This window comes from Echeneis naucrates, chromosome 16 (assembly GCF_900963305.1).
Source record: "Echeneis naucrates chromosome 16, fEcheNa1.1, whole genome shotgun sequence".
Classification (NCBI taxonomy): domain Eukaryota; kingdom Metazoa; phylum Chordata; class Actinopteri; order Carangiformes; family Echeneidae; genus Echeneis; species Echeneis naucrates.
Genome location: NC_042526.1, coordinates 9,807,751 through 9,835,613, shown reverse-complemented (window position 1 = coordinate 9,835,613; position 27,863 = coordinate 9,807,751). Strand labels below are relative to the sequence as shown.

General features: G+C 39.6%; 3 protein-coding genes across 5 annotated transcripts; 2 read left to right on the top strand and 1 right to left on the bottom strand.

Moving 5' to 3' along the window:
• The first annotated feature begins 677 nt into the window (after window positions 1-677).
• On the top strand, window positions 678-10,324 carry slc17a8 (solute carrier family 17 member 8). Of its 2 annotated transcripts, XM_029523043.1 has the most exons (12): window positions 678-778; window positions 2,711-2,966; window positions 3,192-3,310; window positions 4,825-4,939; window positions 5,337-5,424; window positions 6,082-6,168; window positions 7,056-7,189; window positions 7,283-7,432; window positions 7,540-7,672; window positions 8,104-8,214; window positions 8,607-8,734; window positions 9,527-10,324. In XM_029523043.1, exons 1-12 carry the CDS (start codon window positions 678-680, stop codon window positions 9,854-9,856), a joined length of 1,752 nt encoding a protein of 583 aa, XP_029378903.1. In that variant the 3' UTR covers window positions 9,857-10,324. The 2 variants fall into 2 exon arrangements, with proteins under 2 accessions (XP_029378903.1, XP_029378904.1); XM_029523044.1 differs by lacking the exon at window positions 7,283-7,432.
• A 3,535-nt stretch (window positions 10,325-13,859) lies between these two features.
• nr1h4 (nuclear receptor subfamily 1, group H, member 4) lies at window positions 13,860-22,877 on the top strand. 2 transcript variants are annotated; one of them, XM_029523532.1, is made up of 9 exons: window positions 13,860-13,956; window positions 15,924-16,301; window positions 18,019-18,159; window positions 19,250-19,392; window positions 19,499-19,597; window positions 19,843-19,942; window positions 20,066-20,212; window positions 22,428-22,541; window positions 22,639-22,877. In XM_029523532.1, the coding sequence occupies exons 1-9, from the start codon at window positions 13,860-13,862 to the stop codon at window positions 22,875-22,877; spliced, it is 1,458 nt and encodes a 485-aa protein (XP_029379392.1). The 2 variants fall into 2 exon arrangements, with proteins under 2 accessions (XP_029379392.1, XP_029379393.1); XM_029523533.1 differs by lacking the exon at window positions 13,860-13,956 and adding an exon at window positions 14,860-14,890.
• Window positions 22,878-24,629: 1,752 nt separating this feature from the next.
• Window positions 24,630-25,971, bottom strand: c1qtnf13 (C1q and TNF related 13). Its single transcript, XM_029522419.1, has 2 exons — window positions 25,959-25,971; window positions 24,630-25,699 (listed from the first exon to the last, which is right to left on the bottom strand). The coding sequence occupies exons 1-2, from the start codon at window positions 25,969-25,971 to the stop codon at window positions 24,630-24,632; spliced, it is 1,083 nt and encodes a 360-aa protein (XP_029378279.1).
• Window positions 25,972-27,863: the final 1,892 nt, after the last annotated feature.

Genomic DNA, 27,863 nt, shown 5'->3' with positions numbered 1-27,863 from the left:
GATAATTCACCTGCTCCCATTTTACTCCACTCCAATCCAGCTACTTCAGTCTGTCCTCAGTGCAACTTGTCAAGCTCATATATATTTAATTGTTCAGTCAGTGAGCAGCTATCAGATAAACCTAACTGGGTGAAGAGGTGGTGTTGGGGATCTGACAGTGATCACAATGGAGATGATGATGATGATAATGATGTGTAAGGAAAGGGGCAGGGTTTTGGAGCAGCCACACCTGCCCATCCTCATCAGTAATGGATGAAATATGACATGGACAGGCGATCTGTGTGGCTCATTCAGTCCAGCTGCAGACAAAAAGGGCTCACAAGATAAGTGAGTAAAACCTGGATTCTACACATTTCCTGCTCTCCTCCTCACTTGTCAGTCTTGCATGGATCTTTTTGAGATCTTGAGACAACCTCAAGAGGCTCTGACTGAATGGTACTTTGGATGGAGGAATACTTTAACACTATCCTCTCTCCAGCTTTTTTCTGAATCCTCTTTGACAAGCAGAGAAGAAAGTCTGTGTTACCTCTGAGGAACCATTGGCACCGCTGAAAGGTGGAGCCAACCCCTGGTGCCTCAGTCTCTGGGAGGATGAGGAGCAGCATTTAGTGGAATTTGTTCCCCTCTTATTTTTTCCCTTCATATCAAACACCATTTTGAACGAAGAACCAAAAAAAATGCCTTTTGGCGGGTTGGCAGGTTTGAAGGAGCAGGTGCTTAAGCCTGGGAAAGAGGAAGTGAAGAACACTGTGGGGGACTCTTTAGGAAAACTACAAAGGTAAGTGGTTTGTATGGAGAGTGGAGGGAGGACTGTATACGGGTTTTGTGGTTTTGTTTTTGTTTTTTTTGTTTTTTTTTTTTAATCCAGCCTCCCTGGACTGCATGTAATAGGCTTTGTCTTTGTGGTGCTTGTTGATACGCTTTATTCTGTGTAGAAAGAAAAAACATTTAACACACTTCACTAAGAGGGCTGAAAAATGTATTGTCAGAAAACCTGGAGGAGAGCACATTAAGTCCATCGCGTTTGCAGAGATCCTGAAGATAAATAAATATTTGATTCTTTGGCTTGCCAGGCAATGCCAGTGATATAATCAGCTTTATTTTAAGACATTAATACATATTTCATATCTGATACAAATTTCAGAAGGAAGTGTGTGGTGATGGGAGCCTCCATATATAAGGGAGATTGTTGTCATTTAAAGAGATAATACACCAAGTAGACAATTTCCTGTAGAATGGGCTGTGTGTTTAGAATTAATGTGTTTATAGTCTTTTTTTACTTAATATGAATGCAACAACTTATGTTTTGAAAAAAGTGGAAAATGAGAGAAATTATCTTTGCGGCATCTTAATATATAGTAATAATAATAAAGAGACCCTTTTTAGATTTTAAAAATAAAAACCCAGATGATTTTTTTCCACTTCAGTGTAGTTCTATAAAAGAGATTTTACTGGATCAGGACAGAATTATTTAACCTTTCAATTCAAGTTGATAGTTTAGAGTAAGACAGTCAGATCTAGTTTTATCCAGAGCAAAGAATCACTAAAAATGCATGTTGTACTTTTCATTGTTAAGTTTATAAATGAACAGAATGGCTTTATGCTGATTAGGACTTTTTCCTATGAAACATACCAAACAGAGCCACTGGATGATTGAGAAAAAGGTCAGCTATACAATATATTCAAGCATAAATACTTAGGAAAAGTGTAATGATTTTGTCCATATGTTTTTAAGCCATTTTTGCTTAATGCACCAATAGACATTTTTTTTAACTTGAGTACATTCAGTTAATGATCAATGATTGTTGTGTGTTTATTTTGTCTCTTTACTAATCCCATAATCCCACAAATTGCCACAAATTCTATTTAGCATTCTATATTTGCTCTAGTTGAAGCATTAGAAGTATTTTTTTGTAGCTGTGTATAAGATGTTGAGATATCTTCTAACTTTCTATAAAAACCGCTGCATGATACCAATAACGTTGACTTGACTATCTTTTCTTGTCTTGTCTGTATCTGCTCTGTGACCTCAATGACGTCGCGGAAGACTTTTTTTCTCGTTCTACTGTCACACAGATTGTATTTTTTACTTTTAATTTTTACAGAGAAAAATGTTGGGGGAAAAAAATCTTGTCCTATATGAACTTGTGCAGCAGTTTAACTCCAGTTTGTCCACTTTGCTGCATCAATTACTCAACAGTGCATAATATTGATATAAAGAAGGTAGGTAGGTCAGAAAAGGAAGAGTTTTCAAGGATTTCCAATGAGGAAAAAAGACTGAAAAGATCTGAGCATACGGGGACAGTAAAAGGGATGGATTCTGGGTTCAGGTACACCTGACACCACCTGAGAATAGCAGTGTTGTGACCTTTGTAGTTGTGTGTCTTGGTGTGCGGCCTCAGCTCCTGCTTTCTGAAAGTGAGTTTTGTTCACATTAAATCAAATTCATTTATATCATCAATTATCACACTAAATCATAGCACAGTTACATCAAGGCGCTTTACACATAAAGCAGGTGACGACCAAACTCTTGTTATAAAATTCTGGTGAAGTTACAGTTAAATTCAATAGTGTTGGACATTATCATGTGAATACTGCACAAAACCAGGTGACTTGCAAAAAAAAAAAAATCCAGTTTAAAGTATCAGCAAGTATCAAGTATCTGCTGACCGTTTTTTTTTTCTTTTTTTTCTTTATACATCCTTCATAGAAAAATAGATGGTAGCAATGTAGATGAAGAGGATAACATTGAGCTGACAGAGGATGGGCGTCCCGTGGCATCAACACCACGTCCTGCCCCGCTGCTGGACTGCAGCTGTGGTGGGCTCCCTAAACGGTACATCATCGCCATCCTCAGCGGACTGGGCTTCTGCATCTCCTTTGGCATTCGTTGCAACCTTGGTGTGGCCATTGTGGAGATGGTGAACAACAACACTGTCTATATCAATGGGACTCCAGTGCTTCAGGTAACTGGAGTTAAAGACATTTTAGGACTTTTTTTCCCCAAATGTTTTTTTTTTTTTTTCTTTTTCTTTGATTTACTGATAAATTATAAAACGTACTTATGTTATAACAAGCATTTAAGTTTATTGTAAAAAAAACTTTGTGATTTGACCGATTGATTTGAGCAAGCATTTTTAAAAATTCTTCTTCTGTGTGTACTGCTGAAACGTCTTTGTCTTCCTTTTCAGAAAGCTGAATTTAACTGGGACCCAGAAACTGTTGGGCTGATTCATGGCTCCTTCTTTTGGGGCTACATTGTCACTCAGATCCCTGGTGGTTTCATCTCCAACAAGCTTTCTGCCAACAGGTCACATGTACTTCATGATTCACAGTTGACCGTAATACTGTGGTCTCTATTACATCATTACCCAGTTAATGGTTTTTTTTTTTTTTTTTGGTTTGTATGTTGGTTCTTTTGTCAGAGAGACACAGAGAAGAGAAAACAATAAGATAATGTTGATGTTATATATTAGGTGTGCAGAGTCAGACATTGGTTTTATCTATGGATTAGTTGTTTTTTTTTTTTTTTTTTTTTTCCTTTTAAGTATTATGCGTCGTGGCTGCTGCAGGTTTGACCACATAGGTTAAGAAATAACCTCAAAACAGAGGTAAAGGTTTTATTGGGGAGGGGGGGGCATGTATTTAATGGGTTAAAGCTGCATGATGCGGTGAGCGGTGCTGATGGAGCAGATAGTAATCGTGTAATAAAAGCTTCACAGGAAAAGAGGACACACCACTGACAGAGTTAATAATGAAAGATCCTGCCTCTGATTTCTTTCTGAAACAGCAGCCACTGGAATATTACAAGTGTCACTTACACGCTGTTTTGGAAAAAGAGAAGGAAGGGGGGGGGTGAGGTGAAGTAGAGAAGAGAAGGGAACTAAGTGGCACCGTAGTGATGAAGCACAAACTTGTGGCCTGAATGGGATGTCTTTATCTCAGTCCCTGGAAGGCAGAGGCGTGAGATCTGTCTCATTATAAGGCTGACTGAGTTATTTGGAGCTATTGTGTCTGCCAATATTAGACATATAATTTCAGACACTGGGTAGCTTGTGTTTGTTGTGCTTTTACCTGAATAATATCACAACATAAAACAGGCACCAAAGCATTGTCAGAGGAACCAGTAATTCATAATTACTCATTACGCTTTCTGAAATTAGCTGGATGACATGGCACTAATACGTGAGGGAAAATGCTTCACTCTCAAGATTGATTTGTATAACTACTTGGTTCAGGTGGCCAACTAAAGGATGAGGCTTCACTATTAGTTGACTGAAATCAATTCATTTAAAATTACTCAATGGACTTTGGGAAAAGGCTTTAAAGGAACTGTTTAATGCATCGGGAAATGCTAAATTCAATCAATAACACTAGTACGTTTAACACATGCCCAGTCTTAGCTGAAATAATGGGCTTATACCTACCAGTCCTGCTTACAGTTCAAGTTTCTAAAAAAATTTTTGTTGGCAGAAGCAGAAGCAGACTGGAAGGCAGAGGCATTTAATCTGTCTCATTGTAAGGCTGACTGCAGTTTCTTTGCCTGCCAGATATTTGGAGATATTGTGTCTGCCAATATTAAACATATGATTTCAGACAGTAGGCAGCATGAGACCTGAATAATATCACAATATAAAACAGGCACCGAAGCATTATCAAAGGGGCCAGTACTGTTAGCTGGATTTTGTTAGCAGGAACGGACATCTTTTTCCTTCTCCTTCCTCTCCTCATGAGACGATAATGGTGAAAAAAGATACAGTAGATGGACATTGATGTTACCTCCCAATCTCCTTCACACACAACAACATGGCTGTTACTCTACAGGGTGTTCGGGGCGGCCATTTTCCTGACATCACTGCTGAACATGTTCATCCCATCAGCCGCGAGGGTCCACTATGGTTGCGTCATGTTTGTTCGCATCCTGCAAGGTTTAGTGGAGGTAAGAACAAAAATGCTGGAGACAAATAAGTGTATATGCTTGTCGATTCACTTAAGCCAATGGTTTAACACTTGGGAAAATATGCACATTTGTTTTTGTTCTGAGATGTTGACTAGAAGCTCAGTACCACTGACTGCAAGGCCAATGCTTAGGTTTTTATAGAAAGAAAACAGCTAATCTAGCGCTGTCCAAAGGTCACAATATCTACTTCACCGCACTTCTGGAGCTTAGTATGAGTTGCATGTAAGACTGGCCTGAGGCGTCGCCTTGCGCTGCATTGTAAAAGCACAACTTATTTGTATTAGAGGTATTTGAGAGGAATCAAAATGTTGATCTTTTCCTGTGAAGCATATCAAACTCAAACTTTATGACATCTTCCACATCATGTCCTTTTCAGGGTGTCACCTACCCAGCATGTCATGGGATGTGGTCCAAATGGGCACCGCCTCTTGAACGGAGTCGACTGGCTACCACTTCATTCTGTGGTGAGAGATTTGTTTCTAGTTCCCCCCCAATCCTCCCAATAAATGGACGTGAGAGAGCTGGTTTTGTTTTGCAGATCTAGTCCACTGCTGTCCGTCCTGAAATTAAAATAACCATGCTGCACTTTAAACTGGTACCATGGCAACCCATGCATCAATACCCTCTTGACATTGTCTGTAAATGAACACGGCTCACCTGCGTATTCAGAAGGACCTTCTCCGTCTGTTCACCTCAATGAAGTGTCACATTGCTTACTGTCCAAAAGCACTCTGCTGCTGCCTGCTCTATTCCCAACAACAGTGTTTGTGAATCTACCAGATAATAGAAAACACATTAAAACACACTTTCTGTGAAGACAGCGCCACTCACTCATTTTAACACAATTTTTTTTGGCTGTTAAATTGATGTGTCTTTTATCAGCACACATTTTCATCTCTACACAGTGTAAGAAGGTCTTTTTCGACTGAAGGCACCATGACGATTAATACTTAGCTGTTATAATATGCAAACCAACTGAAATTAAATATATATGAGCAACAACATATTCTTTTAGTTTGACAATCACACCTAATAGAATTAGTTATTTATCAGTGAGCTCCTGTGTTACTGCTGGCATAATAACCTCCACGGCATTGAACTTTGACACCTGTTGTTCCCAGGATCCTATGCAGGAGCGGTGATCGCCATGCCTTTAGCTGGAGTGCTTGTTCAGTACGTCGGCTGGCCGTCTGTCTTTTATGTCTATGGTAAGGACAAGCTTTTAATCAAAAACAGCACAATCATAATACCTCACACGTTGATGCATAAAGTATGATGCGTAGTATGCGTATATAATGAATGTTTAAGCATACTAAAATATTGCTACAAGTCCCCAAGAAATCATACAGGTTTAGAAATAAGCAGTAAACCGTTAATGAGAATAACCTTTGGTGCCCATGTTGTGAAACAATGATTGTGTGGTTCGTTATCATCAGCAGCAAACTTTTCTTTTTAGCTCATTAATTTTTTATTGATATTGCAGACTTATTAGGGAACTAGAGTTGCAAATTTATTTATTGAAATCACCAAAAACGATGGCTACCACCCAAGGGTTTGTTACTTTGCCATTAACAAAGCACTTAGTTGCAACTAACCACGTATTTAAATTGATATGCACAGTGGCTGGTGAATGAGCTTCCTCAGACACTGAGCCAATAATTAAATTAAATGTCAGTGTCATACAATGTGTTTTGCTTAATCCTTGACTGTCATGTTGCGCTGCAGTTATACTTTGTACGCTTTGCACAATAAGTGTTGTCTGAATTGCTTTTGACTTTGATTAAATCGATTAGCACATAAAATTCATACTCTGCCCAACGTGTTTTAATAAAAATCTACTCTGGTTCTGCTGTGATATGATCTCATGATTTATTGATGTAAATGAACATTTTCCTGTCTGGGCTCTGTGACTCACACTCTGCTCATTTAATCTTCATAATAAAAACTCCAGCGAAGGTGTGGGCTGGTTTTTAATTAGTCTGTCCTGGCCCCAAACTGCTCTGCAGTACTTTACTAAGCTTTCACTACAAAGGTGAATAAGTGTGCGTATATTAAAGAATTCCTTCACGTTTTGCTGCTGTCATTTTGTGACAAGGTGTTTTTGGGATCGTATGGTATATCCTGTGGCTCCTGCTGGCATATGGAAGTCCTGCCATACATCCCACCATCACTGACGAGGAGAGGATGTACATCGAGTCCACTATTGGTGAAACAATGAACCAACTGAGTGTGACTGAGGTGTGTAAATGTAATATTTTGCCAATTCGATTGCGTCATTGTGCGTTTTATTTTTTTAAAGAATCCCGTTGCTCTCAATCACAGAAATTCAAGACTCCGTGGCGTCGTTTTTTTACCTCTATGCCTGTCTATGCTATCATCGTGGCCAACTTCTGCCGGAGCTGGACCTTCTACCTGCTCCTAATCAGCCAACCGGCCTATTTTGAGGAGGTCTTTGGTTTCCCCATCAGCAAGGTTGAGCTCACAGTGTCACTACAGCTATTCAGCAAATACTGAGAAACATCCATACAGAGAGATTGTTTATTACAGGACTGTTTTCTGAATGTGTGAACTCCTGACAGGTGGGGATCCTGTCTGCTGTCCCCCACATGGTGATGACTATTGTTGTTCCTATAGGGGGACAGCTAGCAGACTTCTTACGCAGCAACAAAATCATGTCAACCACAAATGTGAGGAAACTCATGAACTGTGGGGGTACGTCCTGGTAAAGTGAGCGCAACACAGCTTGTTGGACACATGCAGATCATGGAATTAGAAATAAAATGTGTATTGTTTAAATGGTGGGATATGAAATTAACATATTTGAATAAGCTTTGTATCACTATTGGTTGTTTCTAGTTTATCTGACTATAAAATGCTATTAACTATACATATATATTCTCAAAGGAATTGTAGACTTGAAAAATGTATTTCAATATCAGTGAGTTCTGTCCTTAGCCAACAATTGTCTATAAATATGAAAAAGAAATGTACAAAAACAGTCCCATAGCAGTATGTTTCAGTGGTAAACCCTTGCAGGATTGTGCAGGACTTGTTGTCACCTCAGAGAGCTCAGTTCTTACACTGACTTGATGCACATTTGAAAACAGATTTATAACACATTCTCTGGTCCTGTACTTTCTCAGGTTTTGGGATGGAGGCCACTCTGCTGCTGGTGGTCGGGTTTTCTCACACGCGGGGGGTTGCCATCTCCTTCCTGGTTCTGGCTGTAGGCTTTAGTGGATTTGCCATCTCAGGTATTACCACCAATTAAAAATTTATTTTATCTCAAATGTAGGATTTTCATTTTAACTTCAAACCAAAATCACGAGTGTTTCTTTAGAATTAGATCATTTGAAAACACTCAAATTGCACAGGATTTTGTAGCTGCACCTCTTTTAAAAAATACTTTTGGATTATAAAGTACTCATACAAAAATGAAAAGGCTGCAATACTTTTCCTTTGGGTGTGATGCAGTATACATGCATTAGTCTGCCAGGCCTTCACTGAGCTCCTGCTACTGAATATTTTATAGATTGCTGTCATGGCAACAAAAAATTCAAGTGTGCCTGTGGAAATAAACCACGTTCAGTTTTGCAAAAATACTTGTGACTAAAAATCGGACCTGATTTGTGTATTCTGTTCTTAGGTTTTAATGTCAATCATCTGGATATTGCCCCTCGATACGCCAGCATCCTGATGGGAATTTCTAACGGCGTGGGAACGCTGTCTGGCATGGTGTGTCCTCTGATTGTTGGAGCTTTGACTAAACACAAGGTGACTGTAAAAGTTTTACATATCTAGTATTATTTAGGAAGGTTGTTTCAGCTCAGATACTTTTGTAACTTTGCTCATCCCATATTCTGTTGAAATTATTTTGTTTCGTCATTCCCAACTCTCCAAGAACCTGAAATATTGTCCATCACTGAGGTTTTATACCAGTTTCATTTACATATTATGATTGTATATTATGTTGTGGCCATAGAGCTTCTGTTTTGGACTCCAGGGCAGACAAAGAATCAGATGAGCAGAGTGGCGTAACAAAAGTATTATATTGTAAGTTTGGGTTCAGGGGAGGGAATGTGGGAGGAAAGGAAAGGAGCGGGAACCAGAGTAAGGAGAAACGCAGGGGAGACGTGGACATGGCAACATTAGAAAATGAGCTGTGACCACATGGGGAGCAGAAACAGGCCAGAGGAAGTGAGGAGATGACCAGGGTATTACAACAGAGCTTCATGAGTGATGAATTACAGATGTGTCACACTGCAGGTGATGCACCACACCCGTGCTGACACAAACACACACACACACACACAGGGAGGAACCAGAGATCCAGAGATGTTTGCCTTTTTGGTGAAAGAGTTGCAGTATGTATTCTTGCACAGTAAAAACTGTTAATGTGAATAATTTATGGGCCTGTAAAATTTATTGCACCCCTTGCAGCTGCAGTATGTCCAATGCCTCGTGCAGTTCAAAGGATTTACATCATTACCTTGGTGGTAAATCATCAAAGGATCCATTTTTCTACTTCTGACAGGATATCCATTGACTGTATTCCTCTACCCGCAGACTCGACTGGAGTGGCAGAACGTCTTTGTTATTGCGTCCATGGTGCATTACTCAGGGGTCATTTTCTACGCTATCTTTGCTTCGGGAGAGCAACAGGACTGGGCCAACCCTGAGAGCATGAGTGAGGATAAATGTGGTATCATCGATGAGGACGAGCTGGCTGAAGAGTCAGAGCTCAACAGTGACAGCATGATGGCTCCAAAAAAGAGCTACGGAACAGCAGAGACTTCATCCGGCCAGAAACAGGGCTGGAAAAAGAAGAGAGGCGTGACCATGCAAGAGGAGGAGGAGCATTTTGGGAATGGGTACTACCAGGACCAATACCAGTGAGACAAGATTCCTTACACACACATCCATTCAAAGATTACAGCTCAAAATCAAAGTCAGGGAAACGGAGCTGTGGCAGGAGAAGCAGTGTCATTTGTACATAAATCGCACTCTTTTCCATTTCCGGTAAATTCACCAGTTGGACTGTGATGTACCAATAATCACAGGAAACGATCACATGAAAAAACAATTTAAAAAAGATTAAATGCTAAAATGAAATCTTAATTTTATCACAACATCACAAAGAACAAAAATAAAAGTCAATACGCCAATAAGTCAGAATCAGGACAATACATTTACACTAACATACACTGTGTACTCGTCTGCTGAGTAAAAAGTAAACCACAGATCAACAAACACGGACCAACTGATGTTGTGCTAAAGACACATTAGAAACACATATCAGCTTTTGAAGCAGACTTTACTTTTTCTCCAACCTGTGCCGGCTTGTTCTCCGTCTGTGCTAACGCTACTTTGAGAGTTTTTGACATGTTTGGTGTCAGCTATGCAACATGAAAAGAGATGTGCTTCTGGAATATAATAATGGGTTCGACTACACACCACAGTGTTAATGTAATGAGCCCGGTTGTTTTTTTTGTTTTGTTTTCTTTGCCTGTATGTATTTGCTGTTGTTGAATAATTCTGTCACTGCTTTGCTCCTTCTCCTACCTGAGCAGATCTCAACATCCGTTTGTGAGGTGCTTCTTCCAGTACAATATCAGTTTAATTATTTCTTAGTTCTCTGAGCCCAAACTGAGGTGAAACAGCTCCATGAAGCATTTGGTGAAAATTTATTTATTCCTCTGACAGTTGTCTTTTTGCAACTTCTCAATGTTTGATACCAGAAGATCCAGTTTGTTTCTAAAGAATAATGGGGGGAATGTTTCACTCCGGTCATAAAAGAGTTAAACGCATTTACATCCTTCACCATTCCTGCTTCCAAAGAGAAAATTCATTTTGCACAGTAAATTATTACCATATTGTTTGAGAGCTTTGATTTCATTTACACTTTACCTTAGCAGACCTGAGATATAATAAATCACATATTTAGAATATAAAATTAACATAAATCATAGGTTGTGGATTATTGAATAACATTATGACATTAAGCATTTCATATTATTTGTAACTTGAAAAAAAAATACACATTTCTAATCAAATTTCTTGTGGGTGTAATTAAAGTGTTAGTGGAAAATACAGCCATCTGAGCTGCTCTGCAGGTCTATACAGGCTAAATGCTACTGCTAACATGTTAACATGCACACACTGACAATTCTCACGTGATATTTATCAGGTGCAATTTTTATTATTTAACCTTTGTTAATTAACCCTGAGTGTCCAAATGTCCAAAGGATGAGCAGTAGAAACCACATTTCAAGGCAATACAATATCCAACATTTATTGAGAGACTTCATTCAAACCCATAAATGTTATAGTTATGCTAGAAGGAACTTCTGAGGATCACCAAAGGCAGTTGGTTAATCCTCTAGTGACCATGAATGTCTGTATAAAATTTAACTGCAACTATAGCTGCTGAGATATTTCAGATGGACACTGCCTTTCATAAAGCCACAAAGAAAGTAATAAACAAACTGAAAAGGAAGACTGAAACCCCTGTCTGGTTTCTACCTCTTTACAAAAGCTCAGTTTTTATGTTGTTTTTTATTTCTTTCTTTCCCTTCATCAAATTTTTACACTGAAGCGAAGAGCACAAAACTGTGATGAAGGCACACCGTCCCATGTATACAAATCACATTCTCTTTATCTTGTCGATGTGACAGTATAAGCCGTGTCTAACAGTGCTGTTTATGTTAGCGTGTTTAAATTAGACATTTTTAAATATTCTTAAGACCTCTCTGTTTTCCATCACACTGTGGTAAACATCCTTTTTCTTATCTCTCTTTATCCGCCTGCTTAATTTTCACCACAGAAGATAATTACCGGACACAGCCAGTGTCAAACTCGCTTCTCCAAACAGCTGCTGCTGCTGCTTGAAATGATAGCTGTCATGGAGAGTTCTGAAACATGCACATTTAACATTTAGAAATGCTGTTGTGATCTATGAGCTGTGTGTGTCCGATTAGAATTTGGTCTATTTTGTTTGTGAAAAGTTTCAAGGTCACAAACATCCTTGAATTTGTCGGGATTGTCTGTCAGGATTGAGGAACAAAACGCCAAAGGGGGAAATGAAAGGCTAAAACCCAAACCTACACCTACTATCTGTTCTAGTCCTCCTTATCCCAAATGGTGAGAAATGTTTAAATCTTCACATATATATTGAATATGTTCCATGGTTGTGTCTTTTCCTTCCCAGAGACCAATCTCTGCCAGCTCATTCCTCACATGCTGTGAAACACAGATCACATAGTCCACAAACAGCTAATGGCAAAGGTTCTGTTTATTTCAGAGAGACTGTGTATTGACTCAGAAGGGCCTCTTTGTATGGAGCAATAACCCATCAATGATTAAGCTATTATTTTTGGAAAGATTTTAGATAATAGAGGCATTAGACACTGGGGATTTAAGTGTTTGTGGACATGTTGATCTTAGAGTACACAAAGACAACAGGCCAGGTACAGTGAGGAGTGGAGGTGCCAAGGCAAACAAATCTGGCACTGCACATCGTAGTGACAAGATAAAATGACTTTGATCAGTCCAAGGACAAATGCTAACGGTTGCGCACATAGTCTGCTTTCAGAGGTTTTCATTGATGACCTTAATTTCATGTTGTCCTTAAAAATAGTGTAGGTTCAACATTATTAGTCACAGGAATGGTGAGCAGACATCACACAGGATAAACATGCTAACGACTGAAACAATAATCTGCTCGGACTCTACAGATGTAATGCATTATGACAATGAGTGGATGCATGCTCCATGCAGTTTGTGTGTGAGCAAGTCCGGCCCTGATCTGCTGGAGAATTCATGAGGCAGCCACTTGTCTTGTTCAGATAAAGAGAGATATTTTTTTGGAGGGGTGGGTGGTGGACAGGAATGAACAGTTTAATTAATAACCACCATCCATTCCTCCTCTCCATGACCTCAACTGGTCTCACATGCTCTCACTGGAGTCCTGACACAAGCATTTTCATGAACAAATTTTGATGGAGCTGTAGCTCACAGTGCGGATATCAGACTGAAGAGAAGTTTTACCAGGCAGGCATTCAGCATCGACTAGCCAGGGAACAGGATAAGGTAAGAACTATAAGAGCTATATTTCATGTTAACAGATGAATCGTGGACTTCTTATGAGCCCACAGAGTCTCTTTATGAGATGGCTAGAGAGGTAAGTTTGGCAGTTGTGTGGGTTGTTAATGTGGAAGGGGGGCTGTCTACATCCTTGTGGGTAGCTTTTTTATCTCAGGGGAAATTACACTGAGGTAATAAAAAATGTGATGGGTGACGTCTATAAAAGCAATATTTCACATGTTGAGCATGTTTTTGTTTTGAAAGCAGAAAGGTGGAGGAAAAAAATGTTTGTTATTGTTGTGATCATTTCAGACACATCCAGGTTTATCACACTATTATGTCATATCATATTATGTCAACGACCAAAGGCTATCATACATTAAATTTAGTTCAATTACATGAAAAAAAGACAGCATTGCTTCTGTGAGATGTTCTGGAAAGTGAGCTCAGTTGGTATAATGTGCAAGTCGGCTTCAATACGAACTGGGACTTGATATATAATTACTGCTTTTCAGGAAGTAGAAGGAAATGACTGCCTCTTGTTAGTGAGTCTGTGTTGAGCTGACTCTCATCCCCTCGTCTCCTTGCAGGCAGCACCTGTGTGGGAGAGGAAACCTGACAGGTGTGTTTCTGCTGATGTTTAATTACTTTGTGCTGCAGGTTTCTGCCACCTGTAATAGTGTTCAGGAGATAAGCGCCATGTTGCTCTAATCACATTGTTTCTACGCTTGTTGCAGAAGTAACCATTCATCTTACCACTCCTTTGTGGGCCTGTCCATCCTGACCTGTCTGAGGTGGTGCCTGAAGATCCACCTGAATGAATGAGTGGGTGGGACCCGACATCAATGTGGTGGGACCACTGCAAATCCCACCCAACGATGAATTCTCCATCACAGAAGGCACCCACTTGTTTGGTAGGTCTGCTTGGCAGGAACTAAGTCAAAATAAGACTCCAACGCTGCAACTGATGATTTGAGTGTTCAGACTGACACCATTACATACTGAGCTTATTCTACCAGTTATAATGTTTACTATGATCTTAGTTGCTAACATTGGCGGATTTTCAGCAAAGACAGAATGGAGCTGAGAGAAATGTCCTTAGTTTCGTAGGTATTTTCATAACAAACCAAAGCTTTGGACAAACCACATTATATTGCTTGATGAAAAGGCATCCACGGCAGTGAGGTTAATACAATTCTTGATTTGATGACCAAATTATGAAGTGCGATGACCCATCAGACAGTCGTTTTGTATTTCATTTGACAGATACTTAAATCAAAAACCAAAATGCCAACCTTCTGTTTTAGTCTGGAGCAAATTGGGGAAGCAGCAGATTGACAATGCCACTCAACATATTAAGGTCAATTCCTGCATACATTTCCACAGGAGTAGTCAGTCATTTGAAACATTTTCAATGGAGGCAAATGGTTCTATCTAACACACGCACAGCCGTCTGGCTAATAAATCCAGACTTACTGGACAGTAGCAGTTATCCAGTAACATTGCCCAAATCTGAAAATGACGTTGTTCATTGGCCAGCTACTTGTAATGATGTGAAAGAGACTCGACTTTGTGGTTAATGAGTAGCTGTTCCAACCTTTGCTCTCCTTGAGATTTCTCAAGCAAGCGCCGGGTAGTTAACTTCTTCAACTGCTGTTGTCACGTCTTTAGAGGAAGGCCTTGCTTTAGAAGGATTAAATGGAATATTATTTTTTTAGTCAGACATGAAGGAAGGACTCACCTACAGATCAGATCTGTGCTGTCAGGGGATCAGAGAGTCAAGTCTGTGAGGAGTCTGTGTGTTTGGCCACAGTAAGATGGCCATGGTCCAGACCAAGTCTTCAAGAGGTCAGTGTTACATATGTCTTTCGTGTAATGGGTATCTGATTGTTTTAATGACTTTAACTGTACTCATTACGTGGAATGTTGTGCCCTGAATATACCACACCTGTTTAGGAATCGGTCATGACGAAGCAGCAGCAGGATCATGTTAATGGTCTTATTTCAGGGGAAAAAGTGCCACCTTGTTTGCTGTGGAGTTACATGTCATCCGAAAAGACTCTGTGTTCTGAGCAAGCAAGTTGTTAATCATTTATTGCTTTAGAGTATGTGTTGTGTGTCACCGACTGACTGCTGAGACAGTTTTACACACCAACATGCTCATGCAGGGAAACTCTTGAAATAAAATGAACCATTTTTTTCTTTTCAAGCAACGCTGTTTACAGATATAATGCGGAGGCTATCAAGTGTTCGTTGTATTGATCATAAATGTCAATCTGTGCCGCGAAAGATGTCGCATATGGTGAATTTCCCGCAGATAATTACCAGACTGTTTTGATTTTAAAGCCTTCAGCTTCAGTATATTTGGTTCAGTATCTTTACTTCCAGTTGCAGCGTGCAGCTCTGATAGATCCACCGTAGACTCCACATCAAGTCGGACACAGACATAGTTAAGTTGTAATAAATAAAGGAATTGTGGTGGGTTTAAGGAGGGTGGGGTTTTCAGTTCTCAGAGATAAACAGAAAGTAAATGTGAATTGACTGAACGCTGTTTGCTCTAAATGACCTTCCTTTGGTAATTGACATGGTCCAGGTTACATAAAGATGTCATTGTCTGTGAAAGCTCATTCTTGACCTTGAAAATGGCAGTTTAATCTTTACTCAGGGTCACTGAAGTAGTTTCTCCTTCAAAGGTTCAGCAACATTTAATGATCCTCAGCAAATGACCTTGTCGTTGACTTATGAGTCAGGCTATGCGCCACATTTTATTCTGAAATCACTATCTGGTCTTGAGATGCAGTTAAAATGTCTGGGTGTTTGGGGATAATGATTTAAATTTTTGTTTTTTCTATGTTTAATTGTTTTCCTCCTCATGCCTTAGATATTCTCGGAGATCACAGCAGTCCTCTCCTGCCAGATCCCGACATCCTGGCCTTCAACAACTATCCCAGCATGCAGTACCCATCCATGGAGCCGTCCATGTCTGCCACACCATACTACTCCAATCAGAACTACTATCCTCAGTACAGTGGAGATGAATGGTACACACACACAGGGATGTATGAACTGAGGAAAGGACCCCTGGAGGTCAGCTATGATGCTGAGATGGAGGAGACCTCTGCAGTAGTGCCGACCATCTGCAAGAGGACGCGACACATGTCACAGGCTGGACGGGTCAAAGGAGAGGAACTGTGTGTTGTGTGTGGAGACAAGGCCTCTGGATACCACTATAACGCTCTGACCTGTGAGGGCTGTAAAGGTGAGTTTCAATAACTTAATGATTACATCCTTATCCATCCATCCATCCAACCCTCCATTATCTATATGCAGCTTATCCAATGGTGAGGGCAGGGTACATGCTGGACAGTCTATGGTAAGCATCCTATCAACATGCAAAGTTTAATCTCTTTGGTAGTTAAGGTGGAACTATTTGTGTTTTTGGATATTGGACTATAATAAGGAGAGAACAGACTGTAAAACAGCATCATATAACTATTTTACCTTAAAACAGCAGCTTCACAATCATTTTGATAATTCTCAGAGTACCCTGAACATTTTTTCTTGCACTGTGCTCCCTGGGTCGAGCAGGTACAATCTACTGTGGGACTGCCGGTTCTTCCTGCAATTGCTAAATGTTTTATATAATTACTTTGTCCTTGATCCCAAATGAAGCTACAATTATTTTTTACTATCAGTCAGTAATTTGCTCTCTCAAAAACACAGATGTACACAAGGAAGAGACGGTTCTTATATAAACCTAATTTCATTCTGAGATTTTTAAGTGTATTTTTTGAAGCCAATATTTATTCTCTTTAATGCGCATGTCCAGTTGGTAGCATATTTATGGGCTGACATTTGACCCACACTCCAGAAGTGATGCAAGATTTCACCAGTGACAGGGATGTTCATATGTACACTCCAAACAGCAGCAGTAAAGTAACACTTATCATTTAAAATGAGAGTGAGAATCTGGAGTTTCACAATAAGAGCAAACACTTTACAATAACTTTCCATAAATATTATCAAGTTGGTGACAGCAAAGACGTGGCCTTTAGCAGCTCCCCCTGTGGTTCTGTGACTGTGAATTTGCTGTGAATGGGTATGAGTGTAATTCCACACTGTGGGGTTGGTAAATGCCAGGAGTGCTGCAGCTGTCCTGCCATCGGACTCAATAGGCTCAGGTCTGTCTGGTGCTACTGCCAGATAGGGTTCCCTCTCACCTTTCTGCTGCACAATGCAGGAGCAACCTGAGCTCTGTTACGCTAATGCAGGTCATTGTGCTCAATATTGTATATCAGAATGTCTATTAACTGGTCTAAACTTATTCTGCGTGTGTGTTTGTGTTGCTCTGCTGCTCTTCCTGTGTGTCTCATTACCTGCTGAGTTAATGGGACCGACTGTGTGACATAATAAGAACAGAACTTAAACTGTGAAGGTTAAGCTGTCGTTTTATTCATATCTGATAACAATCATTGTTTTGCTGTCATTGTGGTCAGTAAATAAAGACTGAATAATATTTCTCAGAGGATGCACACTGGACCAAGCAGAGTTCAGCTTTCTGACGCTGCAGTAGTCAAGCGGTCACCAAACGCACCACGTAACTGTTATGTCCAGGGTTTGAGTTCTGTTCAGGATCTTTGTTATTTGTCCTCTCTCTCTATGTTTGCAGTCTGCCTCTCCACAACTAACTATCACATGTCGATTAGAAATACTGTATCCTTTAGATATCTTGGACAGTAACTGAGAGCATATCCTCCCAATAATTACCTAATAAGCAATCATTATATATGACGTACAATATGTGTATTGTGTTTATTATGGGTTGAGGTTGATTTGAGTAAACGTTGAGTGTGAATTTCTCTCCATCACCACATTAAAGCTTTGAAACAATATAATCCATATCAACTTCAAAGTATAAAATGTTTGACTTGCCAGGGACATGATAATACCTTTTTTTTTTTCCAACCTATGTTCAGGTTTCTTCAGACGGAGCATAACTAAGAATGCTGTGTACAAGTGCAAGAGTGGTGGAAACTGTGAAATGGACATGTACATGCGGAGGAAATGTCAGGAGTGCCGACTGAGAAAATGCAAGGAGATGGGCATGCTGGCTGAATGTGAGTATAATTTCTGGTACCCGTTTATGCTGACTGGATGCTGAAACTACCGTTAATTTAAACAGTGAGGAGTGAAATGTTCGGCATACTTCTATTTACTGCGGTGCATCACTTCAAACTGAGGAGCAGCATCCACGCCCATACTGTACTGTCAGTTTATTTGTATCAGCATAGGGCCGTCACAGGCTGCACGGATGAGCCCTCATTTTCCATTCTGACATGGGGTGTTGAATTTTACCGGGGGATTGAATATCACATCACAGACAAAAGAAAGGTTCAGCTTTTGTTACGGTTACAGGAATAAAAGCAGTTCAACAGATGCCATAAACCTAATTTAAGAAATATGAAGTGACAGTAAAAGGTGTTCTTAATGCTGTTGTCTTCTGGGAAATCAAGTCATCGGTGCTTCCAAATACATTGTGGCATGAAGAAATCTAGATAGTGAAAAATGTAGTTGATCTGAAGTCTTTAGAGGGTTTTTAGGGAGCAGGTCTATTAGGAGCTGTCAGGTGAGCAGAGCGGGATGGACTGGACTCCTGTTGCTTATAAATAGTGCAGAGGAGCTGTGATGAATATTGCAGCGCCGCAGGCTTTCATGTCTGTACCGCAATAAGAGCTCAACAACATATGTCTTTTTGGTAATAATGTGAAAAGATAAATGCTAATTTACCAGAAAGGTTAGTGTCTTACTACTTTAATCTCAAGTCCAGTCTTTAATCAAAAGAGAATAGTTATTGATTATACTGAATAAAAAAAAATTGAGAAATGTAGATGTGAGGGGATGATGTTGATGATATCATTCATAGTAGTATTTTTATCAGCAATATTATTATCATTACTATCAACACCTCAATTTGAAAAGTTATTTCTTAACTCAGGACAGTCAACTGATAAAACAGACATTGAGATAGAAGCGCGAAGGGACGGGAGAACACGTGGTTCAGTTTTATGAATATGCAACAGGAAAGGATCATTCCTGAAATATTAACGATAAAAGTGCAATAAGGACTCACATATGTGCCTTGACAAAAGAAAATGACTGGTTTTACCCGCATGTGAGTAAAGAGCTGACCTAACCCACTGCTACCAGGCCTGCTGACCGAGATCCAGTGTAAATCTAAAAGACTACGGAAGAACACAAAGGCCTCTCCAGGACAGTCGACTGGAGATGAGACGGAGGGGGCAGACAACACAGACAGCAAACTGGTCACCTCAACCACCAAAGGGCCAAAGGTAATCACAACCTTCTTAACCTCTCTTGAGAGGTTGCAACTTTTTTCACCTTGACAGGAGTGCCCATCTCATGATGTGCTGTTATGTTTTCTCTTTTTAATTCCAGGAAAAAATTGAAATCACCAAAGAGCAGCAGGCACTGATGAAAATCATCTTAGATGCTTACAACAGACATCAAATTCCTCAAGACGTGGCCAAAAAACTGGTATTATTACCCATAATTTTTCCTTTTAAATGTCTCTGGCTAGTGCAAATTTCAACAGATGATCTGTTTACATTTGGCAGCAGTAACTACAGCTCATGTGTACCAGCACAGATCTGTCAGTCGGTCTAAGCTGACATGTATCAGAAGTTCAGCTACTGAATGTTCTTAGAAATGAACTGTCAACATGCCCTGACATCCTCACAGCTGAAGCCAACTATTATTTACTGCTGTTCTTTGCTGTACAGCTCCAAGATCAGTACAGTGCAGAAGAAAATTTCCTCCTGTTGACAGAAATGGCAACAAGTCAAGTCCAAGTTCTGGTGGAGTTTACAAAAAATATTCCAGGTATTATTGCAGATCCTTTGAAATAAGAGGACATGGGCAGAAGCTGAATGTGCACCAAGTGAAAAAAAAAAAATGAAGTTGCCACTTTATTCCTTGCTCATTGTGATGAATGGTCTCTGGCAGGATTTTTGTCTCTGGATCATGAAGATCAGATCGCTCTCCTGAAAGGTTCAGCTGTGGAAGCCATGTTTCTACGCTCAGCCCAGGTTTTCAGCAGAAAGATGCCCAAGGGACACACAGAAGTTTTAGAAGCGAGGATACGTAAGAGTGGTGAGTCAGCTGACATAAAAAAAAAATGTCTGAACAAGAGCTTTTTCTTATCATAGTGTAACTAATTGTGAACTTCCAAGCATTATTCAAAAAATGCAGTGTATTAACTCCTGTCTCGTGACCTTGACGAGCCGGGGCTGTTTGCTTTATCAGCTGAATCAGCTTCACCTGCAGCCCAGTCTAATCAGATCCTCCTTTATTAATTGATCAGGCTGATCTGTGATGCGGCTGTGAGTGTGTGCTGACCTCTTGATCTCTGGCTCAGTATAGATTACACACGCACACGCGCCCTTGCTGGGTACAGTTTCACACAGCCTGTGTGGGCACGCTCGCAGTAAAGCATCTCATTAAGGTAAACCCAGCTCTGTCCTTGCACTGGGTGAACTTGATTAAAACGCCCATTTGCTCACGCATTGTCTTTTCCAGGTCTGGGTTTACAAGTATATGCGATATCAAATAGTTTTATTGGCTGATGGTTTGAAAATATATTCATATGGATATTTGAAACTTTCATTGCGTCAGCCAGGATGGACAGTTATACTGACAGTGACTGTGAAGGCAGCCGTGTGTCTGAGGCGTTAGGTCCCTCGGCGCATCGCTTGTGTGAATAGTGGGGAAAGGAGATGGTCACAGCAAAGGCCAGTCTGGGAGAATAACGGCGCAGAGCTGTCTGAAGGGACCATTGTTTCTTATCAAAACATCAAGAGTGCTATTGTCCACTTCTCTCCCTCGGAGCCTCGCTGGCATTTCTGACTGCTCCATGATGTGTCTCAGCTGAGAGACACGTTCTGCTGCTTTGGAAACTTATCGTAAGAATTTGAAGTTGTATAGAGAGCACTTTGTAATGCTCATCCTCATTTCTTATTGAGTTATTACCTGAAGCAGAAAAGTTCTGGAGATTCTGCTGCACTGACACTATATTATTTTGATATGTGTTGATAAGAGCAGGAAATACACCATCAAAGGTGAATTAAGACATTATGCAATCAAAGTATTTCAGTTGTAATCCTCCCTTTGAATATTATGTTATGACATTGATCAAACTTCATGACTAGAGCAGATACTTTCATCCCTCTAAATTTAATTCCTTCGCTTTCTTTGAAACAATAAACTGTATTATATTGGATGTTACTTTGGCTCATGAATATACTCTTACTTATATTCTTGAATGTAGTCAAAATTCTTTTGCTGTGAATTGTTTTTGAGCTCTTCATCTTCTTGTATTTCTTCCGTCTCTTTTCTTTTCCTGTTAATCCATAACATATCCAGCACAGATGGCCTTTGCCCCCCTGACTTCTAACTGAGGAATTTAATAGTCTTTAGTTTTCAGCCTTTGACTAGACTGCGGTTTGAGCTGGTATCTGTGGTCTGATAGATTTAGTTATGAACCATCAGAAGCGGCAGCATGGCAGCATAGTGGTTAGCGCTGTTGCCTCGCAAGAAGGTCACAGGTTCAGTTCCCAGATTTGGGGACATGGGAAGATGTATAAATCATAATCTTTTTTTTTTTTTGTCTTAAAAACTATGTTTTCAGATAATTTGTCCATCTGTGTATATGTCTTTATTGTGTGATAGTTAAGTGATAATGTAGATGACAAACTGAAATCTGTTCTTTGCACACAGGGAATGCAGTGACCTGTGTTGCCTGTTTAAACATTTAGTGAAGAGCCTTTGGTCTGAAATCGGCCCTTTTTTCCAGAAAAAACAAGATTTTTGCTATTCCAGTTCTTCTGTGTGTTTTCTTTGCTGTGTGTGTGGCTGTATAGGTGACCCTTAATGTAGATTAAGGGTCCTGGCTCAGAGTACAGACTGTTATGTAAGTCAGACTTATTCTATTGCTTTTACATATCCTGCTTCTCCTGTCTTTTATTTTGAAAGAGTTATTTCAAATGAGGTTGAACAGATTACAATAGGATTAAAATGACTGTTGAGTCTGAATCTCATATTAAACTGCAGTGTATCAGTTTTGCTCTGTTGAATTCTGTCAACTTCTTTTAACTTATATTTGATCTAAACCAGGGAAATGTTATTGTGTTATAGTAAATGAGTTTAAACTGCTGTGCGTAATCAAACCAAGGCTTACAGTAATACAGATCCTTACAGTGTTCATGTGCTCAATCAGCTGAGGCCGATATGCAACTTTTCAGTTTTTAAGCGAGCGGCATTTTAAAAATTCAGCGGTGAGGGTGAAATCCTTTTTGACTTATTTCTGCAGGCATATCGGAGGAATTCATGACACCTATGTTCAACTTTTACAAAAGCATTGGTGAACTCCACATGGTGCAGGAGGAACAGGCTCTCCTCACAGCCATAACCATCCTGACGCCAGGTAAAGCAGCGTCAACAGTTCCTGCAACTGTGAAAACAGATCATATATCCACAGCCACTGACACACTGTCATCACTTCCCATCCGTCCGTTCTCTAGATCGGCCTCATGTGAAGGATCAGCATGCTGTGGAGAGACTTCAGGAGTCAATGCTGGACGTGCTGAGGAAGCTGTGTGCCCTCCAGCATCCCCAGGAGCCACAGTACTTTGCACGTCTCCTGGGTCGTCTGACAGAGCTGAGAACACTCAACCATTACCACACAGAGATGCTCACGTCCTGGAGGATGAACGACCACAAATTTACACCGCTGCTCTGTGAGATCTGGGATGTACAGTGACACACCAGGAATTTGTAGCTTGGGAATGATAACATCAACATTTAAACTTGCTGGGCAAAGTCAAGGTCTATCTGTAGATTGTGAGTTTAAGTCCCTGCATGAACTGTTTGCCTCTTTGTTGTCTGACCTTGATGGCATTAGTCATGTGTTGAGTTCAGAGTGTTGTTAGTGTTTTTTTAGCTTGTGGATTTTTATTCACAACTTGCACCATCGTCATGTACAGTACAGGCCAAAGGTTTGGACACACCTTCTCATTCAAATGAATAGGAAAGTGAGTCCAAACTTTTGGCCTGTACTGTAGGTTTCCTCTGCGATTTAAGACATTTGAAATGACATCAGTATTTTCAGCGAAGGCAGAAACCATTTAAAGGTTTCAAAAAAGCCAACTTCTTCTCATTGATGTGAACATCATTTAAAAAATTTGGAGTGCCCAGCAGAATTTGTCAGGCAAGTACAAACACTGGAACACAAAGATGGTGCTCATATGAAGTGTAAAGTTGCGATTACATTGAGTTTAATGATGGCTTAAGTCTTTTTTTTTTTCCTTTTATCTTTTTTTTTTTTGTAAAATGTGCATGCCATAGAAATGTTTTATGTTCTGTCTCTGTTCTGATTGACAGGAAAAAGTATTGCAAACAGATACATTATCTGGAATATCATTATCCTTTTTCAGTTTTGTGAAACTTTATCTAATATCCCCAAGTGAAACGTGTGCAGATGACTAAAAAATGTTTAGTCATAGAAAATGTTCAAAAGTCACTGTAAAAGGGTTTTCATTGATCCCAGTTATATAACCATAAATAGTAAAAATTTAAAACAGTGTTTTTTGTTCCTTATTTATGGCTACTGTATATCTAAACTTAATTTTCATTCCAGGTTCAGACATCAGAACAAGTGGTCAACAATGTGTTTTCGGCTGTCCTGTAACTAAACATTATTTAATGTTGTAGTTGAGTATTTAATGTGCCATTTTAGTTTCCATAACACAATTTTACAAAAAATAGTTAGAATGTCTTGAACTCTTTTTTTTTTTCATAACTAGTTCACTACAGGGATTGTTGCTTTTACTTACCCAATTTATTGACAGTTTACCTTGTATTCAATACAGTGTTTTGTACTTTGTATCTTTCAGTGAAAAATCTTGTTTTAATTTAATGATTAAATTTAATGAATGATTTATAAGATTTGCCAGAAACTCAAAACATCCAGAGACAGTGAAGCCACGATATAAAAGTTCCATATTAAAGTCTCATTTTCATTTTCAATAACCTTTACATCATTTACATAATTGAATTCATGCCACACAATATTTTTTACAGAAAAAAATGTTTGAGTAGAACATATAGTACATAAAGCAAATGGCTTACAACTTCTTTCCACTTCTTGGCTCAGCTCAAAAATTTCCAGTTGCCTGTTGGTTAGTGTCCATAATTGTAATGTAGCCCCATCTTGTGGAGTAATTCAGCAGCAAATATGCCCGGAATTACATTATTTAATGTTAAGAAAATAAAGTAAGAAGAAGCGGAATGTGCACTTACTCTATACTGACCACAGATTCAAGTTTTTTCCTTCATCACCCCCTAGAAATAATCTTCAGGTTACAAATGTTCAAACACACACAAACAGTAATGGCCAAAAGTTTGGACACATCTTCTCATTCAAATGAATAGGAAAGTGTGCCCAAAGTTTTGGCCTTCACTGTTTGTGTTTGTGTGTGTGTGTATATATATATATATATGAGAGTAAAGACGTTTATATGTGAGTTCTGTCCTGATTGTTATGAGGTGTAACTGAAACATCTTCAGGATAAACCAAGAAGCCAGAAAAGGTTGTGTACCTGCCCTGGTTGCTGTAGACAGCATAACGCTCATCCTGCTGACTGTAAAGCCAAACACTGTCACCCCGACGGAGAAACAGCAGCAAACTCTGACTCTGCATCTCCCGTCTCTTCGATGTGTCTTCGTCAAACACCATGGCCTGTACCTCGCCTTTTCCAGTCATAAGCTTCACTGAAACAGCCTTTCGAGGATGCTTCCCCACAGTGAAGGCAAAGAAGTATGCCCCTGGGAAGTGGCAAGTGAACAGGCCTGAGGTTTTGTTGAAATGGCTCCCAATGTTGACATACTCCACATCAAAGGTCAGAGCTGGCTTGTCCCTCTGCCTGCTACTCTGACCCATGAGTGTGGATGTCCGAGCCACAGAGAAGGCACTCTGTGGCTGCTCTGATGCCTGGCCTCTGGCCCAGGGATCAACCTGAGGGGGACAGTTCGGGTAGGACATCCCTAATGAGGCCAGGTGGTTGTTGATGCTTGTTTGTGAGATGTCAGCATAGATGAGATAACCAGAGAAGGTAATATAAGGACCAGCATTGCTGTACAAAGCATACTGAGGACTCTGCTGTAAAAGCAGCCACACTGTGTCCATTTCCTTCAAAGTGATCATCACACTTTGGCTTTGAACTTTCCTTCCTTTCTTGCGATAGTCATCGTACGCTATAGCCTGTACCTCCTTCCCGTTCTTCACAAGGATGACAGAAAGCATTTTCTTTGGAAACTTCCCCACTGAGAAGGAAAAATAGTAAGCCCCGGGGATCCGGCAGCGGAAGTGACCAGTGTCTGGGTTGAAGTCCCCTCCAATGTTGACCATGAGCCTGTTGAAGGTCACAGCTCTCTGCTTGCCTCCCACTACACTGTTGGTTTGTGTGGCGGAGAAAGCAGAGCGGAGACCTGTTGCAGCTGGTGGTCCACGGAAGGGAGACACCGGTCCAGAGCAGCTGATCAGGATGAATAAACCTGCCAGGTAGCAGTGTCTGCTCCAATGAGCTAAACAAAAAAGAGAGAGAAATTAAGAAATGATAGTGACAGTAGACATAGTGAGTACTTGATATGATTGAGCTCTACGAAAATAAACTAGATAAATCTGATCATGTCATCTATCGCTCCACCAGAAAGTAATAAAGTGTATATTTAATCATTCTTCCAATGATATTAGTTTATTAAATGTCAAATGCTGTTTACCAAGGCATCAAAAATGCTTCAATGAAACAAAAGAAAGAAGATACCGTTTGGGTGAACTGCATACCTGTTGTGTTCATACCTGGCCAAAAGTACATATCTCAGGGCGTTTCAAGCCAAAATGACTAGCAAAGTAAGTTAAGCCCTGTGTATCAGTTGGACCAGTAATTTATCTAAGTAACACACTTTGGCTTAGCCTTGTCGAAACAGATTTTCCCACTCAAATCAAAGAGTGTGAGCAACAGTTCCTGTAATGTGGCTGATATTGTCTGTTCTCTCTGTTCACTGAGAGAAGGGAATAGATTAGGTTCTGCTCCGTCTGTTCCTCTGTGCGTTAACAATGGAAAGGCTTGGTGTGGTGGCCCAGACAGACTGTCAAAACACACCGCACGAGTTAAGCGTGGATAAGTTGCAGCCAAATATATAAATGAACCAGTGGAGACAACATGCTTTTTGATATTTTGTTATACTTTTCAGGAACTTAATGTGTTTATATAGTATTTCCTAAAACTTAGTCATTTCATTTTGACACATTAGGCACATTTGGAGTCAGCCAGAATAGCCAAATCTGTCTTAAACTAAGCCATCCCAAAAAATATTTCTTAATATGGACATACCTGTACATAAATAGATGGATGTAAGATCCAACAAAGTCAGACTGGTCAAAAAAGCCGCCATTATGACTAAATGAGTGAAAGCGTTGAACTAATAAAAGCAACAGACCTGAGTCATAATATAGGATAATTATAGGCTCAGATTTTTCGCCTAGCTGTCTCTCCTGCTACATGCAATGAACAAATTTTTAGAAAAAGCTGTTGACAGATGCCCAGTGCTACAATGTGGTGGTTAACCCAGGAGTAAGATTAGGAAAAATTAGCACAAGTTATAAAATTCCCTTTTTGGTTTAAATATAAACATAATATATAATATATATTTGTTATATAATATATAACACATATGATGTTTGTGTGAGAGTCATTTAAATATGAACAAGACTCACACACAAAAAAGTCCAGATTTAACTAACTAACTAATCTAACTAATCTATTTTTTAGAGACTTGTAGAGTGTATATACTTTGGGAAGTAAAAACACTAATCATAAATTGATTCCTTATTCCATTTCTGCTCTATACACAATTTAAGCCAAAGAGATTGATCAATACAAAAAATATCAAACCTACCGGTTGGATGTTGGATACGAAATTTCATCCTGGACCTTTTTTTTTGGTCAGAAAAATGTGAAGTTCTTCGGAGTTTGCTACACCACTAATGTCCATGTAACAGGCCTGGCACTCAAGGTGACAAAGTTTTTGTCCACACAGATATGTCAGGGAGGAGCTCCAAACTCCCTCCAATATTTAGTTCCCACTCTCATCTGTGCCACAGAAAAAAGGGAAAAGGCAGCTGAACCGTCTGGCCCCAGAGGCCAGTGGAAGTGATGTCTAATTCATGGTTTGTTTTGTGTAAAACAGGCAGTTGCAAGAAGCAGCTGGTGCTGGAAAAATCGCATCTTAAAATTAAAACAACATTGTCACATAAAAAAATGCACTCTTTAAGAGTCATATGAATGTATGTGATACATTTTGTTGTGGGAAACATCAAAATTAGAAATATACCTGTAAAATATAAGAGTAAAATAACAATTTAAAAATTGAGATTGAGATTACAACTACTGCTTCACTATTGTGCAGTCGATGCTATGACACAAATGAAACTTATATAAGGTTTCAATCTGCTCTACTGCATCATGGTTCATTCAGAAACCACAAAGGACTCACAAAATAAAGAAAACATCGGAGCATATATAAGGATTTAAAACCCTGTAAATGATCATTGCCTTAATGACGTTCACATTTACAAGTATTCTTCCCATTGAATTTTTCAAATTACTGACTAAATAAAATTTTATCCAACAGAAATACATGTAAAAAACAAAGAAAGTAAATATAGTTATATATTGTGCGTGGACAT